We start from the raw sequence: 18,981 nt of genomic DNA, 5'->3' as shown, positions 1-18,981 counted from the left end.
GAGCCAAAGGAACCAAATTGTGTTGTTTGTCCTTGTGAGAAACAAAATCCTTAATAAGGGATTTTATAAACCAATAAGAAAAAGCAAATACTATTTTAAAAATAGGCAAAGTATTTGAATAGATAATGCAATTTAAAAGCAAATGGTTATAAACATGAAAAAAATTACCTCATTAGTGATCAAACACATGTAAAATTAAAATGAAATATTTTTCAAGATACCTCTTTTCCTCTCAACAAATCACCCAAAACAAGGAAGATGAGAAATGCAAACTCCATGTTCAGGAAAACTAGGCAACATGCATAATTCCAAAGCACAATATATAAAATCAGAAAGTAAATGGAGGAATGACAGAGAGGAAGAGGGTCGTAGCAGAAGAGGAAACTATAGAGACAAGTACTCAGAATTAGCCAATAGAACCCAGGAAGTTTTTAGGTACCAGCAGTGGTATGCTGGTAAATGTTTAACAATCAGTTCTCCAAGAAATACTGGAGGTGGGGGGAGAAGTGATGTGTGTGTTTGTGTGTGGTGATATACACATGCATGTGATAAATTTTTATATAAAGGACATATAGCATATAATATAAAAATCATAATAAAATAAACAATATTCTTTATTGAAAATTTCATATAGCCAATTGTTGATTTTTGCCAAATTCTTATATCTGTAGCCAGTTATGGTTGCAATTAACAAATGAGTATGGATCCAACCTAAATGTTGATATTTTTATTTATGTTAACAAGTAAGCAAACATGAAACAATAAAGATATGTGTCAGAACTTCACTCATTTGTCGATGACATGAGTGACTACTTTGCTGAGTTGGATAATAGTTGTCAAATATTGGAAAAACATCTTCTCAATTTCTTTATGCTATTCACAATGTAATGACAACAGAAAACACACACTTTTAACTTTAATCTGCATTATTATCATTTTCTCCATCACTTTCTCCACTTCAGTAATCAGCACAACAATGAATCAAGCCCAAATTTGTACTTTTTGCCAATTTCCATGAGGTAAATACTCCCACCATGTTCAAGTTCATCTACCATAGTGAGGTCACTGAATGCAGAGATGGAAAGAGATGCCAGTGGTACACAATTACACGGTCTTTCCACATTCTCACCACAATTATACATGTATTTAACTTATCTCATTTAGATGTTATCTATCTTCCTAAATCCATAAGAGCAGAAAATTTTGTCTATTTTATCTCCATTGTGTTCCTAGTGCTGAGAACAGAGCTTGACATATAGTAGGCATTCAATAAATATTTGTTGAATGAAAAATAAAACGTTGAACTTAGCTAGATGCCAGGCACTGTCTTAAATGTTTTGCATATGTTAGGTCATAAGACCTTACCACATCCCTATGACATGACACTATTATTATCTCCATTATCTAGGTGAAACCAGAAAGTGACTTATCCAAGGCATCTCGCAAGTAAATTCAGGCACTCTGGCTTCAGAGCCTGCATGCTTTGTCTCTCTCTGTTTTTCTCGGTGTATCAGAGCCATGAGGCTGGCAAAGAGAAATCCCAGGAAGCAAGCTGTGTGGCAGACCTTAAAAGCAAACAGGTCAGATTAGGGCAAGAGACAGAGACAATATATTGGAACTGATAACTTATATGACAGGTTTAATTTTATTAAAAAAAAATTTAAAACACTTTACAGAGCTATTGGAAATTGTGAGAAGAAAGAGTTCCAAAGAAAACTCTGCAAATAATCAGATGAGGCAATTATTAATATTAAGCCAGGAAAACAATAAATCAATTGGGAAAGTAAATGTAGTCATTTTATACTACTTGACAAAGCAAAGAACAATATTTACATGGTCATGATAATGAAAACAATAAATACAGATTTCATAAAAAATAGTGGTGATCTGGCTATATTGGAAGGGGAAGGAAAACAGAGCAAAAATTTACATCTATCAAATAGAAAGTCCATAATCTTTTTAGAAATCATGAATCAAGCAGTAGCCATACACATATAGTAATAGTAATATAACAGTAAATAAAAGAAATATCTAAAATGTTGAAAGTCATTAACTCCAGTGAGATGAGCAGAAGACTTTGTTGTTGTTGTTGTTGTTGTTGTTGTTGTTGTGTTGTCAAAACTGTAAGGGAAGGCCAGGTGCAGTGGCTCATACCTGTAATCCTAGCACTTTGAGAGGCTGAGGCAGGAGGGTTGCCTGAGGTCAGGAGCTCGAGACAAGCCTTAGCCAGAGTGAGACCCCCGTCTCTACGAAAATATAGAACAATTAGCCAGGTATAGTGGTATGTGTCTGTATTCCCAGGTACTCAGGAGGCTGAGGCAGGAGGATCCCTTGAGCCCAGGAATTTGCGGTTGCTGTGAGCTATGATGATGCCACTGTACTCTAGCTGGGGTGACAGAGTGAGACCCTGTGTCAGAAAAAAAAAATCTGCAAAGGGGTTCAGTCTAGGTCCACTTGCTCATTGCACAAAGACCCAATTATTGAGACAACAAGGATTGCCAAGGAAGAAAGGAATTTTTTTAATATGACAAAAGTCTGTGGGAAGAACAGGAAAAGTTGCCTCAAATCTGTCTCTCTGACTAATGGAGATCATGGGCTTTTTAAGGAGAGGCCACGTGCCTTGGGGCAGATGGTGGTGGATGCTGAGTCCTGCTGTCAAGAAGGTTGCTCTGGGGCCTTCAGAATCTCAGCTCCCTTGTCTCGCAGAAAACCCATCATTTCCGGGAAACAACTCAAAAAGTCAAGTAGTTAGTTAAGGGAGAGAATTATAAAAAACATACAGGGATCATTGAAATTTGTTCAGGGAGCCAGTTTCAACGACAGGTGTCATATATTATTTGATACTACCTGACTTGCTAATTCCTGAGCATGTGTTGTCTTGACAAAAAATGAAATTGATTTAAAACAAGAAGGTAGAATTTTTTCCATAATATTGGCAAAAATTCAAAACAATGTTGACAGAGATGTGAAATTGGGTGTTCTCATATACTAAGTGATGAAGCTGTCAGTTGGTATCTCTCTGGAAGATAGCTGATATTTTGTATCAAATGCCTTAAGAAATTCTGTTTGACCCAGCATTTCTATAATATTTATGGAAATTTATCCTAAGAAAAAACTTTAAGGATATGTACAAAGCTTTAGTCTTTTTTTATTACAGCAAAAAAGAAAAGAAATAATAAAGATAAAATATTAGGGCCCTAGTTTTTTTTAAATCATGGTAGCTGTGTAAATAAAAATTGTACAGTTACTAAAAATCATATGTAATTGTATTAACCTGGAAAGATATTTATAAATACTGAGAAAAAATTAAAAACTGATCCCCAAAATGGGATCATTTTGCTAGTCTCCCACAAAAGCATATTATTTGAACCAAAATGTTCTAAAATACATGCAACCCAGTAGTTGTGGCTGGGTGATGGAACTATATGTGATTGATATTTAGCTTTATTCATCTCCATATTATAATTTTCTGTAATGTATATGACTTACTTGTGAGATTGTTTAATCTGTTTCAATATTTTAAAATCACATCTCAAACAAAACAGAACTTAAAGATTCAAGGACATCATCCAAAAAAAAATAAGAGTGTGTTATCTGTGAGCACAGATGCAGAAACTAAACCTCTTTGGTTAAAAATAATGGGTGTGGTAAAAAGTAATCTACATTTATAAAATCATTATGTTGATATAGGTATAAAAGTTGATGTGGGCTTGTTCACAAAATCCACAATACCAAAATTAAGGCTTACAAAAGCTTAGAAAACTAAGAGTAATTCTTTTTAACAGTGGGAATTAAACTCAAAGAATTTATCTATTTCAAGAAATGGAACATAGAAAATGCCATGTCCCATGATACTTAAAATATTAGACTCTGTAAAGCATTAACTCAAACTGGGATGCATTACTTACATTTTTATATTTAAGGTCCTCATTTCTACATACCTGGAATAGCCAGTTCTTATATTTTGAGGATTTGTCTTAATTCATGGTATTGTTTGCTTTGCTTCTCAGGTACCAGCAAAAGCCACACATCTTACTCAACAGCTTCCCTGCCACCACCTCCACCATCCCATCCGGCCAGCCAACCATTATTGCCAGCATCTCACCCAACACAACCTGCAGCCCCAAGCCTACCTCCCAGGAACATTAAACCTCCACTTGACCTAAAGTAAGCAAAAAATTATCTTGCCATTTCCTTGCCAGTCTCTTGTCATAGATTTTCCAACTATGCTTGGCTGAGTGCTGAGGGATCCATAAAAGTGGGCAGCTGGCAGGAAGAAGGGCAGGCTGAGCTGGCAGTTCTTATATCCATGGAACCCCCTTAAGTCTGAGCAATTCTTGTTTATCTGTTTTATATTGGGTCTCCCCTTAAGAGTTCATGAGAAGAAAATTTCCACTGTCTTTTTAAAAGTTCTGAAGCTTTCCTGAAGTCAGCTCACCACCACCATCACTACCACCACTACCATTGTCGTTGTCACCATCACCACCACCACCATCATCATCACTACCACCACTATCACTGTCATTGTTACCATCACCACCATCACTACCATTGTCTTTGTCACTATCACCACCATCACCACCACCACCATTGTCATTGTCAACATCACCACCATTGTCAACCACCACCACTACCACCACATTTTGCTGACTGCCTATGATGTGCTAGACATTTTACATACATAATCTCTATAACCTTATCGAGTGAGTAGTATCATCATTTCACAGAAGAGGAAATGGAACTTTACCTATGTAAAGAAGCCAAATAACTTCTCCAAGATCACACAATAGTGTAGAGTAGAAATTTGACCCAATGTCAGTATGAATCCAGAGTAAATGTTTGCTTTAAACTACTGTGCTAAATAGCCTCCTTTACATAAAACATACAGGTTTTCTCTCATCCTTCAGAATTTTTGGCTGGGTGTTAAAAACCTAGGACACTTTTATTCAAGCCTACTCTTGCTTAAATTTTCTTATATGGTACTTTTGAGAACTGTTAGAACTGTATGGGGTGCTATGTATGGGCTCCTTATCCATGAATTACCAGAAGAGTTGGTTGAAGAAAAAGCAAGTGGAGGATTGGAATAGAATGAAATGTCATTTTAAAAAGAAATATGCAGACAATGGCAAGCATAGATTCTTATGGCAAGGCAGATCTTCCCTTTCTTTCCTAAAAAATTTCTTTACATGGTTCTTCTTTACCACAAATAAGTAATATCCACCATTTTTAGTACAATTGCATTTTCCTTCACTTCAGTTCCCCTAACACATTGATGTTCTCCACAATAAAAGTACTTAATATCCACAATTTATATAATACAAACTATTAATAACAATATCAGATTGACATCTTTCCTTAAATGCTTGGTGAATACAATTTAAAGCAGGGATTAAAAGCACATTTGTCATGAGTAGCCACCACACTTTTCACTTTATTATGCTTTCTTTGGGATTTAAAGATGGGAACTAGAAGATGTTAGAGCAACTTAGTAGCTACCATCTTATATACGGCCTGCTTTATACATTTATATTCACTGCACACGCTTCCAGGCATTTGCATTTATGAATGCCAATTTAAAGACTCTAATGCCCCATGATATCTGCTACCTTTTTTTACAAAAGGGAAAATGTGGTATATAGTAAAAGACTTTCAAGCTGCCACCAGAGAGCTTAAGTAAATTCCAAAATAAAGAAATATCTAGGTTAGACAATTTCCCCCAAGTCGGGGAAGCTAGAAATGTATAGAGGAAATGAAACCCAAACGGGTCTTGCTATTCAGGTTCAAAAGCTTAAATTTCACGTGAAGGGGAAATTTAAGGGGTAGTCTTTGGTAGAATTATGAAAGATATAGGAGTTTCTGTGCTTCTTATCACACCACCAGTCCTCAAAATGCGTACGTGAGTATTTCCCAAGCACTCCCTCTGCCGACCTGCGAATAGAGGGAGGTGGCTCTAACCAGGATGGTAGCACTAGAGGTGGTGAGAAGTGTCCAGATTCTGGACAGATTTTTAAGGTAGAGACAACAGAACTTGGATTTAGGGTATGAAAGACAATAAGGGTCAAGAATGGATAGCATCAAAGTTTTTGGCCTGAACAGTTGTAAGGATGATGCTTCATCAACTGAAGAATCATCATGGGTGTCAAAAGACAAAATGACAACAAATTTAGTTTAAAGATTTCCATTGGCTTTATTTGGAATTCTAGAATAGGGCAACACTTCGTCCCATAAAACAGAATAATGACCACAGCAGAGGAGTGTGGTTTTATAAACAGACAAAGAACTGAAGAAAGCAGAAACAAAGAACAAAAACCAGATTGGTCATTTCCTTGTCAGGCAGAGACAGGGAAACAGAACAATAGAAAGATAACTGATTGGTCAATACCAGGTTACTTCAGATCACTCTTTGTTGTAAAGATTAAAACAGCAGGAACCTCATTATCATGATCGAAGATTGAAATTGCCCTGTTTGGCAAATTGCGCTGTTCTCTCTCTCTCTCTCCCTCCCCGACCCCCCCATTTCTCAAAAGGCTGCATAACATCTCAGTTTCGGTTGATGAGCCTCAGTGACTACATTTTGATTTTTAGTCTGATCTGTTGGGCCCAGTGCAGGAGTTTAGTCCAAAACCTCCTAGGTTTTGTTTAACAGAGGTGAGCAATTATTAGAGGTGAGGACGATCAGGAGGCTGCATTAAGTTTGAGCTGTTTCTTCAACATCCAAGTGGAAATGCTGAGGAAGCAATTGGGGATAAGAAGAGTCTGGGAGAGAGTTCTGGGTTAAAAACATGAGATTTGAGAGACATAGTAACATATTCCACGCTTGGAATCATGAGACTGGTTAAGATGACCAAGGAAGGGAGGGTACATAGAGAAGAACCAACCCTGGGGCACTGTAACTCTCTGACACCTGGGAGAAGAAGAAAAAGGGACAACGGGGAATACAAGGAACAGCCAACAAAGGAGGTGTCCTGGAGGCAGTGAGCCACTGGGTCAGATGCTGCTGAGTGTCAAACAAATGGGGACAGTGGTGGCAGCGTGGGTGAAATGCCAGAAGTGGTGGGGAGGCAAGCCTGGTTAAACAGCTTTGAGGGACGATGCCAGGAGAGGGACTGGAAAGAGCAAGTGAAGACAACTCTTTAAAGGAGAAAAGGGAAGCCAAGAAATGGGGCAGGAACTGGTGGGAGAAATGGAATCAAGAGAATTTTTTTAAGATGGAAATAACAGCATGCTTGTGTGCTGTTGGGAAAGATGCAGTAAACAGGGAGGAATGGTAAAAGTGGAGAGAGGGGAGAATTCCAGGAACCAAGAACTAGGGCAACTGAGACCCAGTGCTCCTGCCAGGCATTGGCTTCCAGTAATAACTGAAGTAACGACTGATAAAGTTTAAGGTTTGCAGTTCTCCCTAGGGTGTGGCAGCCTGGAATCTCTCACAGGGATGAAGGAAGGAATTTCAGAAGATAGGGTGGCTTTATCATCTGCAGTCTGTTCTGCCTACTTCTAAAGCTGTTCCCAGAAGTAGCTTGTAATTATATCACTTAGGTCAGAATGTCTTAAAAGTGTAAAAGATTGAAGACAGATGAGAATCAGAAACCATAAATAACTTTGAAAATTAAGGAGTTGAGGCCAAAGTTATATTGTATTTTAAATTGTATTGTTTCCCCACCTAGTGGTCAGAAATCAGTTCTTTACATTTTCTGCTATTTTGAAGAGGAATTGAAATGGGTCAAAAGAGCATGTATATTGTTATTAATGTTCGAATCAGCATCTTTTAGTATAACACATTTCTTGGTATCATTTCTTAAAATTAATTATAATTTTAACATCGTAACTAATTCTTCATATGAAAACAGAACCAATGTATGGTTGAGTATTTTGGCACACAAAACAAATACATCATTATTCATAGTAATGAGACAGGAAAAGTGAGGTAATAAGAAATAATAAATAATGGGAAGTGACTAAGGTTAGAAAAGGAAAGCTCTAAACAGTTGTTATCCTGAGGTGGTTCATAGTTTAAGGGGCTTGGGGTTTTGGTAGGGCTTTGTTTTTTGTGTTTTGGTTTTTTCTTTTTGTTTGTGGTGGGGGGCTTTTGGCTATAAAACTGGAAGAAAAATAAGAATTTATCACTACTGCCTTTTTATTAATTAGAAATGCTTAACATTTTCTGGAACCTTAGACTTGCCTTATCAGTTGTCCATTGATTGCCAGATAGTCTTACCTCACTCCATTTGGGAAAACATTGGCTTAAACAATTCATAGTTTCAAAATTCCTCATGTAGGTTAAATATAGAAAGACATGCTCCAGAGAAAAGGCCACAAGATTTTATTCTCGGTAAGAGCAGGTATGGAACAAAATTTTACGTATCTTTCTTCTTTTTAAAAACAAAAAACAAATGAACAAAACCCCTCTGATTATTAATAAAAGCTAAATTCATGAATAGTCAACAAGGTATAAAGATCAACAGCTTGGCCAGGCGCGGTGGCTCACGCCTGTAATCCTAGCACTCTGGGAGGCTGAGGCGGATGGATCACTTGAGTTTAGGAGTTTGAGACCAGCCTGAGCAAGAGTGAGACACCCCCCCCCACCCCCATCTCTACTAAAAATAGAAAGAAATGATCTGGCCAACTAAAAAATATATATATAGAAAAAATTAGCCGGGCATGGTGGTGCATGCCTATAGTCCCAGCTACTCGGGAGGCTGAGACAGGAGGATCGCTTAAACCCAGGAGTTTCAGGTTGCTGTGAGCTAGGCTGACGCCATGGCACTCACTACAGCCCAGGCAACAAAGCGAGACTATGTCTCAAAAAAAAAAAAGATCAACAGCTTTACATCTTTAAACACCAGGAAAGAAATAGAGCTCTAATAGCTTTCTAAAAATGACAGTCACAGTATTAAATTAACTTTACTTTTCCTATATAATTCCACAATGCTATAGCCTAAAAACAAAGATCTATGGTGAAAGGCCTTCTTGAATAGATTTATGACCACAACTGATAAGTTTCCTATTCTTCTCCTTCAGCAACTCCCTCTGCTCAATTTTCTGTGACTGTCCCATTGTTTTTCCTTTAATCTCTCTAAGGGGTTTTTCTTAGTGCCTCTGGAACACTCTGAGCCATTGCTGACAGTTTGATCTGGATTTATTCATGGCATCTGCACCTATTTCTCTTCCTCATCTCTTTTCCTTTTATTCTTTACTCTCAATGCTATTGTGACCACTATTTTGTATTTATTTAATATTTTAATGTTACACATATTATGAATTCAGACCTATATCAAATAGCACTAAGATTCATAGGCTATAAAATCAGGTCCACAAATAAATGTGTGCAAGCAAACCTTGTCTGCAAGTAATACATGGTTTGCATAAACATGCAGGAACACATGTATGAATGGGGTATGCAAATACCCTTCATTTTACAAGTATTTATTTGTTAGCCATCCAGGTGTTTGAGAAGTGAACTGTTTAAGTCCGGTGGTCTTCTCGATTTAACATCCTTTTTCACAAATGATAATCATTCACTTTAGTAATAAAAGTGAGTTTAGTCTCCTAAATTACTGAGAAATCATTAATTCATAAAAAAATTAAAGGCCTATCATGACAAGAATGATTCTAATAGCTTTCTAAAAGTGGCATTCATAATAATGAGCTAACAAAGTGGCAACCCCTTTCTGCAAGGAGTTTATGGCCTGGCAGTGAGAAGAGAGACCTGCAAGCAGTGATTCTATAATTAAGTGATACAGAATCATCACTGTGATGGATGGATAGATGACACATAGACACAGCAGCGAGTAGGCTTCAGGAAGTTGGGGACAACTTCACAGAGGAGGGAGTGTTTAAGGAGAGGCTCCACGAATAAGAGGGCCACAAGCAGGGGATAAGGAGAGAGGAAGATTATTCCAGAGAAGAGAAGCATGGGCTAAGCATGGAGAAACAAGAAACCAGACAGTGTTCAGAGAGTATGCGAGTTCAGCATTAATATGTGAGAAGAAGATGGCCTGAGCAAAGCAAATATGAAAAATAAAGAAATATAAAAGACAGAGCTGCTCCTAGGAACCTTGTATGCCATGGAAAGGGCTATCGATTTTATTCTGTACAATGTCAGTTTATATTAATGTCTAAGGTATTTACCTCATTTCAATTAATATTCACTTCATTAAAGATAATGTAAATACCTAATTTATTTTAAGTACGTAAATTTATATTACTTAACTTGTTATTCTATGTATACATTTAGTAATTTTTATTTTTTTATTTTTATTCTTTTTTTTTAGAGACAGGGTCTTGCTCTATTTGCCCAGGCTGCAGTACAGTGGTGCAATCATAGCTCACTCCAGCCTTGAACTCCTGAGCTCAAGCTATCCTCCTGCCTCAGTCTCCCTCGAGTAGTGAGTAGCTAGGACTACAGGCACCATGCCACCATGCCCAGCTAATTTTTTTTTTTTTTTTTTTTTTGTAGAGGCAGGATTTTACTATGTCACCCAGGCTGATCTCAAACTCCTAACCTCAAGCAATTCTCCAACCTCAGCCTCCCAAAGTGCTGGGATTACAGGCATGAGCCACGGTGCCTGGTTCCTTAGTAATTTTTATTTAAATAAGAAGTATTTTTTTTTTTCAGCTCTTCATGGGAGTACAAAACCTCAGGTTACATTCATTGTCCGTGTCCTGCCCATCCCTCTGAGTCAGAGCCCCAGGCGCGTCCACTCTTGAGACAGTGCACCTGGCATACACCATGCAGGCATACCTCCATCCCCTCCCCCCACACCTCCCCGAGTTAGCACCTTCAAGCATGACCATTCCCCAGACGGTGCGCAACGCACTCATCATGCAGACATGCATCCATCTCCCCCCCCCCACACCGTCTCAGTCTGATATCAAGTTGGTTTCCTTCCCCGATGTGCGTTTAGGTGATGATCAGGGAAACCAATTTTCTGGATAAAATAAGAAGTATTTTCAGGAGGATTTTTGATTAATGATTGGAAAACTCAAGTGGCTCAGATTAAATTCTTTAAAATCAACAGTTCTATTTATAAATTTAGTTAATTAAACTTCCTTAGATGTTTTACATTGCATGTATAAATTTAATATATTGAGTTTCACTTTTAAGCATTCCAAACACCTGAATGAACAAATTTAATGACCCCACTAAGCAAAACCCTCCCAAGAACTTAAATGACTCTTGTAAATCTATTAAATTAAACTATGTCCAGTTCTCTTAAATATTCCAGTAGCATTTGCAATTATTTTTTATACTTTTTAGAAGTGTATTTATTATAAAATTCTAAGCATATAAAAGGCAAGGAGAGTAATATGATATAATGAGCCCCCATGTTCCCTTCACCAACTTCAACAATTATAAATTCATAGCCAATTTTGTTTTATCTATACCCTCAACCACCTCCCTTTTATATTATTTTGAAACTAATAACAAACATTATCTAATTTCACCCATAAATATTTCAATAGGTAACCGTAAAAAATAAACTTGGTGTTTTAATATAAAATATCGAGTCAGTGTTCAATTTTCTAATTGTCTCTTAAAATGCATGTTTTTTTTTTAAGTTTGTTTGAATAAGAATCTAAAGTATCCAAAGTGGCTTATATGTTTTGTCATTCTCCTTTAAGCTATAGGCTCACCTTTCTTATCCTTATTTTATTCTTTGCAATTTACTTGTTTGTCAAGTTGTTTGTGGATATTATAGTTACCCATAGTCTAGATTTTGCTGATTGCTTCTCTATAATATAGCTTATGTGTTCCTCTCTCCTCTGTATTTCCTGTAAATTAGTGGTTGGATATAGAGGTGCCTTCGTTTTTTACTTATTTTATTTTGTAAGACTCATTCTTAGATGATGGTATTTTTTTTACTAGGAGTTCATAACGTACTCTCGACTCCTTTTTTGATGTGAGCAGCCATCGACACTCAATACCTGGAGTCCTTATTTTTCATCTAAACATTAAAAAGTCTAAACCACAAATTTTAAATTGATGTGACAAGTCTAAAAGAATATTCTCTAATGTAACAAATCTCTTCAATATCACAAATACTTAAAATAGTAAACATATACATATTGTCCCAGTTATTATAAAACTTATTCCACAATTTTTTTTTTTACCATGAATTTGGCTTACTCCATCATTTCTGTATTTAATTCTGAATCTTCCAAGGACAAAAAAAGGACTCACTAAGGGAAACGTTGTCTTGTCATGACCAATTTAATGAACTGATTAACTGGGTCTTTACACTTACATAAAAAGGAAACCAAGCATGTATAAGTTAAATTTTTAATTTTCAATATTTTTTAAAAGTGAGTTTATTAGATTTATAGTTGCTCACTAAAGATGTTTACCATCTCAGGTAGAGACTGAGACACATATAGCTGTGGCAATTGTTCCTGAGCCACAAATGTACCTACTAAGCCCTTTTTATGGTCTTAGTGATCAGAAGACGTTTCCAGCACACATTCTTCCTATGGAGTTGGTTTTGCAACTAGCATCTCTTGACTTCAAGTAACTCTCTTTCCTAATTCTTAAAGCAGTTTGAGTCTTGAACATGAGAGTGATATTTTTACTTGAGAGATTATATTTCTGGCAAAAGTTGGAGAAGGAACTGTCGGGGTGGGGAAGAGGAGGAGCAATTCTGATTGCTAGAAGAGTGGCCAGATGGCCACTGCCAGAGTCTACTCTGGAGATGATACAATCCTGTTCTCGTGTCCAGCAGGAGAGAGGGGAGAGATGGAAGAGCAAATTGAATTATAGGAGACATTAAATATGGAGAGCTGACAGGATGTGATGATTAATTTGATGTGGAGCTGAAGAAGAGTGAGAAGTAAAGGATGATCTGAGGCTTGGGTGGATATGTGAACTGCAGTACCATTCACCAAGATAAGAAACCTCATAGGGAGTACAGGTTTAGGGTGAGATGGACAGAGGAAACCACAGTTTTATATCAGATATTGATATGGAACTGGCTGTAGGACATCTAAGTAAAAACACACACACACACACATATGAAGCTGTAGGTGTATATAAAATCACTCAGGGACAACTGTAAAATGGAAAAAAAGAAGAAAACAAAGACCAGAATACAAAGGAACATCATCACTGAAAGAGGAAGTCAAAAGAAAATAAACCCGCAAAGGAAATTGTGGGATAGTGGCCACAGAGACAAGAGGTGAGCCAGAAGATGGTTCTCATAGAAACAAACAAAGGAGACTCACGGAGAGCAAAATGGCCCATACTGTCAAAGGCCACAAAGCAATCAAGTGTGATTCACCGAGAGGTGCCCAGGGGATTTGGTAGCTAATATGTTTAAGAATAGTTTCAGTGAAGAAGTGGCAATAGAAGAAAGATTGTAGTCGGTGAAGAAATGAGTGAGAAGAGAGGAAGTAGAATTAGTGTAGACAGCTTTCTCTGGCTTGGCCAGATAAAGGAGGGATATCTTGTGGTCCTGTGGGGGATTCAGAGAGGTAAAAAGTGTTTGTTGTTTAGGGATGAGAGTAACCTGGGCTGAGGGAGAAAACAAAGAATGAAATATTTAGGGATGGAGAGTGAAGGAATAAGAGGAATGTAAATATGATGACATGTGAATGAAAGAGGATAACTGATGGATAAAATTACCAAGAATTCAGATAGGATTCAGAACACGGGTGGAGAGAAGGGCTTTGGTAAAGGGAGGTAAGGACAGGTACAGCTGCAGATATGCTCGTGGCCTACGGGAATATATTTTCTTAAGAGAATTTACATCCAATAACTGCAGTATTATCAGTGAAACAGGAAACAAGGTCATCTGATTATAGGGGAAAGGAGAGAAACAGCAGATTTGAGGAAAGTGATGAAAATTTTTTTTAAAAGTATAGCAAGGAAGACTTTATTCAGGACCATCACAATGTGGAAAGGGACCACTGCATTGGCATTTTGCCGGTGGGGAGAGGGATGAGGCTCAACTCCAAATACAGTGTGCACAGTGAGGATTTGTAGCCAAGGAGCAACTGGCAGTTTTCTCCAGCTATGCTAATCAACCTGAGAATAGGAATAGAAAATACAGATGAGTACATAAATCATTAGGGATTAGTGGGACCCAGGTATTGATAATTATGTTAAGAGCCATTGAAATGAAGCCCCTTGGAGTCCAAGCTACAAAGTGATGAAAGCAAAGCCAGGTGGAAACCATCTGGAAAAGAGGAGGGAGTCAGGGATTGGAACTAATTCTCTTTGGTATATATGCCATAGAGCCAATCAAATGCTTTCAGAATCCCAGAATTGGATCAATGATTTACTGCCGATTTAATGGAAAACATATTATTCTCCTCAAGCAATGGGTTAATTGTATGTGTCCACTATGATTGCATATCGCTGCACTCAAGTTTCCCAATTCTCCATTTTCCACCACAAGAGAAGCATAAATACAAGGCTTAAGCCTATCCTGGTGATGTCTGAAGTTATTAACAGAGCAAATATTAAAGAGAAAAGAATAATTCAAAAAATAATCCTTTTTTCTCTTTTATTGTAAGGAGAGAATCTACTTGTTCCAGTCTCACATTTTCTTCTGTCTTGTTTTCAGAAGCCCTGCAAATGAAGAACACCAAGATGGTGTCATCCATGCTGATGGTAAAGACCAAAAGACATTTTGTTTATTTATTTGTTACCCTAGGTACAGAAGTTTGAGCTGATCATTCCATATAGGCTTGTGAAGGGGTTGTTATCGTCATTGGTCCATGTAAGACCCCTCTCTTGTGTTATTTATTTGTTTATTCCCTTTTACCCCCACTTCCCTTCTTCTCCCTTACCATAGACAAATATTATAACTTATTTAATGTTGTGTGTATGTATTCTTCACATATCGTGGAATACATGCATATATTTAATTTACAGAAACAGTATGTTATAGGTTACTCTGAGTTTTTTTAGTACTATATTTCTCAGCATAATGTGGTTTGGGGGCCCATTCGTATCACTGTGTGTGCATTTAAACTGTTGCTGTTAACTACTGTGTGGTACTCCACAGTATTCATCTGCATTTTATTTGTCTGCAACTGACTGGTGCCATAAATAATACTGCAGTGCACCTTATTGTACTTATACCACATGTGGGCCTCTCAGAGACTTTCCTTAAGATAATTATCCAGCAGTGAAATGGCTGTTCGTATGCTGTAGAGTTCTTATGTTGACAGCATGATAGAGTGCTCTCCAGAAGAGATGTACCTGTCTATGTTCTTATCAATAGGGCATTAAGGTTCCAACATGTCTCCAGCACATGGCATTATTCAACTTTCCACTTTTTTTTATACATATAAAATTATATCTCCTTTTATTTATTTATTTTTTTTGAGACAGAGTCTCACTCTGTCGCCCAGGCTAGAGTGCCGTGGCGTCAGCCTAGCTCACAGTAACCTCAAACTCCTGGGCTAAAGCAATCCTTCTGCCTCAGCCTCCCGAGTAGCTGGGACTACAGGCATGTGCCACCATGCCTGGCTAATTTTTTTTTATATATACATTTTTAGCTGTCCAGATCATTTCTTTCTATTTTTAGTAGAGACGGGGTCTCGCTCTTGCTCAGGCTGATCTCGAACTCCTGACCTTGAGCAATCCTCCCGCCTTGGCCTCCCAGAGTGCTAGGATTACAGGCGTAAGCCACCTCGCCCAGCCTATATCTCCTTTTAATTTTCATATCTCTGCTTGCTCTTGAGTTTGAACACTTCATTTGATTATCAGTCTTTCTGGTTTCTTTTTCTGTAAGTTGCCAGTTTTTATCTTTTGACCATTCTTTTTCTTGGGGTTCATATCTTTTTCTGGTTGACTTGCAGGAGTTCCTTTATATTCCAGATATAAACCCCATGTCAGTTTCAAGTATTGCAAATATCTTCTCCCATTCTGTCCATTGTCTATTAACTTAGCCCGTGCTGTCCTTCATTGAACATACATAAATTTTGATATAATAAAATTCATTAATTTTTGCTTTATATTAATTTATGCTTTCTAAGTTTTTTTTAAAAGTTCTTATGAAATAAAAATGTCCTCATGTTTTCTGTGAACTTTGTCATTTAAATGTATGTAAGTCTTTGGTCTCTTTGCAGTGCCCCTTTGTGGAGTTAGTAGAAATGCAGATTTGTTGCCTATGTATGGAGCTGGTTTTCTCATTACCATACTCTAAACAATCCATTCTGTTCTCATTAAATTATAGTGCCACCTTTATACTATATCAACTCTATATGTGTGTACGTGTATATATATGTGTGTATTCTATGAATGTGTACATGTAAGTTTGCATATGTCACTGAACTCCCTGCTCTATTGCATTGGTCTGTTTGTCTGTTCTTATACCAACAACACACTGTTTTTAGTATTATCGCTCTTTGTATTATATTCTTGCTCTTAATATTAGGTTATATCTTGATATCTTGTAATTAGTTGATATTACACAAAACTCTTGAACAGTAAAATTTTGTTTTAAAAAATCTAAATAACTTGATTTGTTTAATACCTGAAAGCAAATCCTTGGGAATAACTAGCTGTGATTTTTTTATAATTCCTCGTTGTACACAAATCCATAAAACCAAGTAAATGTGCCTTTTATAAAGGGAATAAAATGTGTCTTGATTATATTTTGGCTTTTACATTACTTTATGAAAGCCAATGAAATGATTTTGTGGTTAAATTGCAAGTATCAAAAAATCCACAGTAAGGATCTAAAGCATATATTCTTCCATATCTTTGATAAAGCATGAGTTCTGTTAGATTATGAACTGCTTTGAATATTATTATATTATATCAAATAATCCTATATTAAGATGTTTCCTCATTAAAATGTATTAAATTTTATTCTCTTTTTAATCCTTTAGGTACAGGACATCTAGATGAGGTCAGATTTTCTTTTTCTTTTCATATTATATTGCTATACCTAAAATATTTAACAATTATTATGATTCATTTCCTATTGGTATAAACTGAACAGATGAAAATTCTTATGAGTAATGATGCTATTTTTTCATTTATAATCTTATTTCATCTAAAATGCTTGAGATATTAAACACCAGTCATTACACTGACTCATAGTAATGTTGTAGTGCTGAACATAAACTTAAGTCTGGCTACACTTCTAAATTATATAGCAAGATAGAAAATGAAACCTTTTTGTGTTTACTTTCCCAGTCTATCTCTAAAGAGAAAAAAAAAACATTTTAAACAAGCCAAATTTACGTATACTTAGAGTACAGATGCTTACAAATACTTGTTTTATTGAGTGTTTGATTAATGTAATATGTGTATGTTAACTTTTTGAATAATCAAAATTAAACATTATCAATGTTTTTCTTGACAGGAACAAGAGAGTGATGGAGAAACATATGAAGACATGTATGAATTACATTTTACCATTAAATTTTTCTTCTAAGATAAATATAATGTTTTGTACGAGGGCAAGTGGGTATACACCACTATCAGGAGGGAAGCTTCATTTGTTCAAGCAATTGGCATATAATAATAACCTTTATTTCAATACAAAGAACTAAAACTTCTTTGGTTCTCTAAGGATTCTACAAAGGACTCTGTTAACAAGCTGTTGTGTGAGAGGCCAGAGGTCTGCAGCCTATAATAATAGATAAACCACAGGAAGGGAATCAGAGACAGGAATCTGTATTCCTTGTTCTCAGTGTATCCTTGGACAAATGAATTATTAGTAACTTATGTGTTATACCTTCTTACCTGGGCTGTACTTAACCCACAGAGGAGCTAAGAGAAATAATTTAACATGGCACCCAGATACCAATGTTTCTGCCTGCTAAAGTTTCCACCTGGAAAGATGTTAAAAATAGCTCCAAAATGGCTTTCTAGGTAATCCAGGACTAAGAAATTTCTTGAAAAGTGGGTGAAAGTAGAAATGAATCTGTTCTCTTCTTTTATCAAATGGGTATCTCAGATGTCTTAATTTCTTCTACCCAGTATTTATTCAACCAATTCTAACTAATGTTCCTGAACCAAGGTTTGCACGTATACCTGTGAATGCATGGTGTGCGTACATGTGTGAGAGAAAGAGAGGGAGAAAAATGAATTCTATTCATCCCGACATGCAACAAGAACTGGGCCTTTATAAACAGTGGCTTCCACTTGCTGGCACAAGTTGTCAGGGGAAGCAGAGCCTTTGGAAGGTATCCTGAGCTCTGTGCCTCCTGCCAGTTTTAAAAACAATCTCACACATCCAGGATTTTGACAACCTTTGGCATTTTACCTTCATCCATACTTCAGATACCATCTTCTGTTGTGGGTAGAAACCTCTCTGAATAGTGAGCCCTGCCACATCAACGCTTCAGATGCAGAAACTATCTAACAATTTCTATTCACAGAGAAGCATCCAAAGAACGAGAGAAGAAAAGGGAAAAGGAGGAAAAGAAGAGATTAGAGCTGGAGAAAAAGGAACAGAAAGAGAAAGAAAAGAAAGAACAAGAAATAAAGAAGAAATTTAAAGTAAGGGCTTTAGAGTAACATCTTTTTATAACTTTCACACAAAAGGGGTACCATTCGTGAAACCTACATAGTTGGAGAATTACTTAATCATTATTTCTAAAGAGTAACTATCTTCATAACAGTACTTCTTGGCCAATGTTCCCTTATCCCTGCACTGAAAAATGTAATATGATAAAATTCAAATAATATATGGTGGCTTATTTTATGGTGGGCACCCAGAAAATTATATGTTGATTGAGCGAATGAATACTCAAACCCATGTTGGCTCTCCCCATAATGCATTTCATATTAGCCTACTTATGCTATGAGCTTAGCACCACACACATAGATGTCCATGTGGCATGTATTTTAGTGGGGGCAAGGGATACAAGCGTCTCCTGGATGAACCAGACCTGTCTTAGAATAAGACTTCTATGAGCTACTCTAATTTCTGGTATCTGGACCTGACTTATGTTTTTGCCTTTATTTTAAATTTGTGTGCATGCTGACTCCTGATACCTGGTGTTTCTCATTCCTCTTTGTCT

The 18,981-nt window shown here is 36.8% G+C and overlaps 1 protein-coding gene across 2 annotated transcripts in view; it reads left to right on the top strand.

Moving 5' to 3' along the window:
- Positions 1 to 18,981, top strand: part of FYB1 (FYN binding protein 1) — a 144,110-nt gene that overhangs the window by 93,209 nt on the left and 31,920 nt on the right. For both annotated transcript variants that reach the window (XM_045566318.1, XM_045566317.1), the window contains exons 3-7: positions 4,011 to 4,167; positions 14,559 to 14,605; positions 16,837 to 16,856; positions 17,316 to 17,350; positions 18,337 to 18,457. In XM_045566318.1, coding sequence (XP_045422274.1) covers positions 4,011 to 4,167; positions 14,559 to 14,605; positions 16,837 to 16,856; positions 17,316 to 17,350; positions 18,337 to 18,457 — 380 coding nt within the window. The remainder of the gene's footprint in view (positions 1 to 4,010; positions 4,168 to 14,558; positions 14,606 to 16,836; positions 16,857 to 17,315; positions 17,351 to 18,336; positions 18,458 to 18,981) is intronic.

The sequence above is a fragment of the Lemur catta genome, chromosome 12, assembly GCF_020740605.2.
Source record: "Lemur catta isolate mLemCat1 chromosome 12, mLemCat1.pri, whole genome shotgun sequence".
Taxonomy (NCBI): Eukaryota; Metazoa; Chordata; class Mammalia; order Primates; family Lemuridae; genus Lemur; species Lemur catta.
This window is presented reverse-complemented; position numbering and strand designations above follow the sequence as displayed.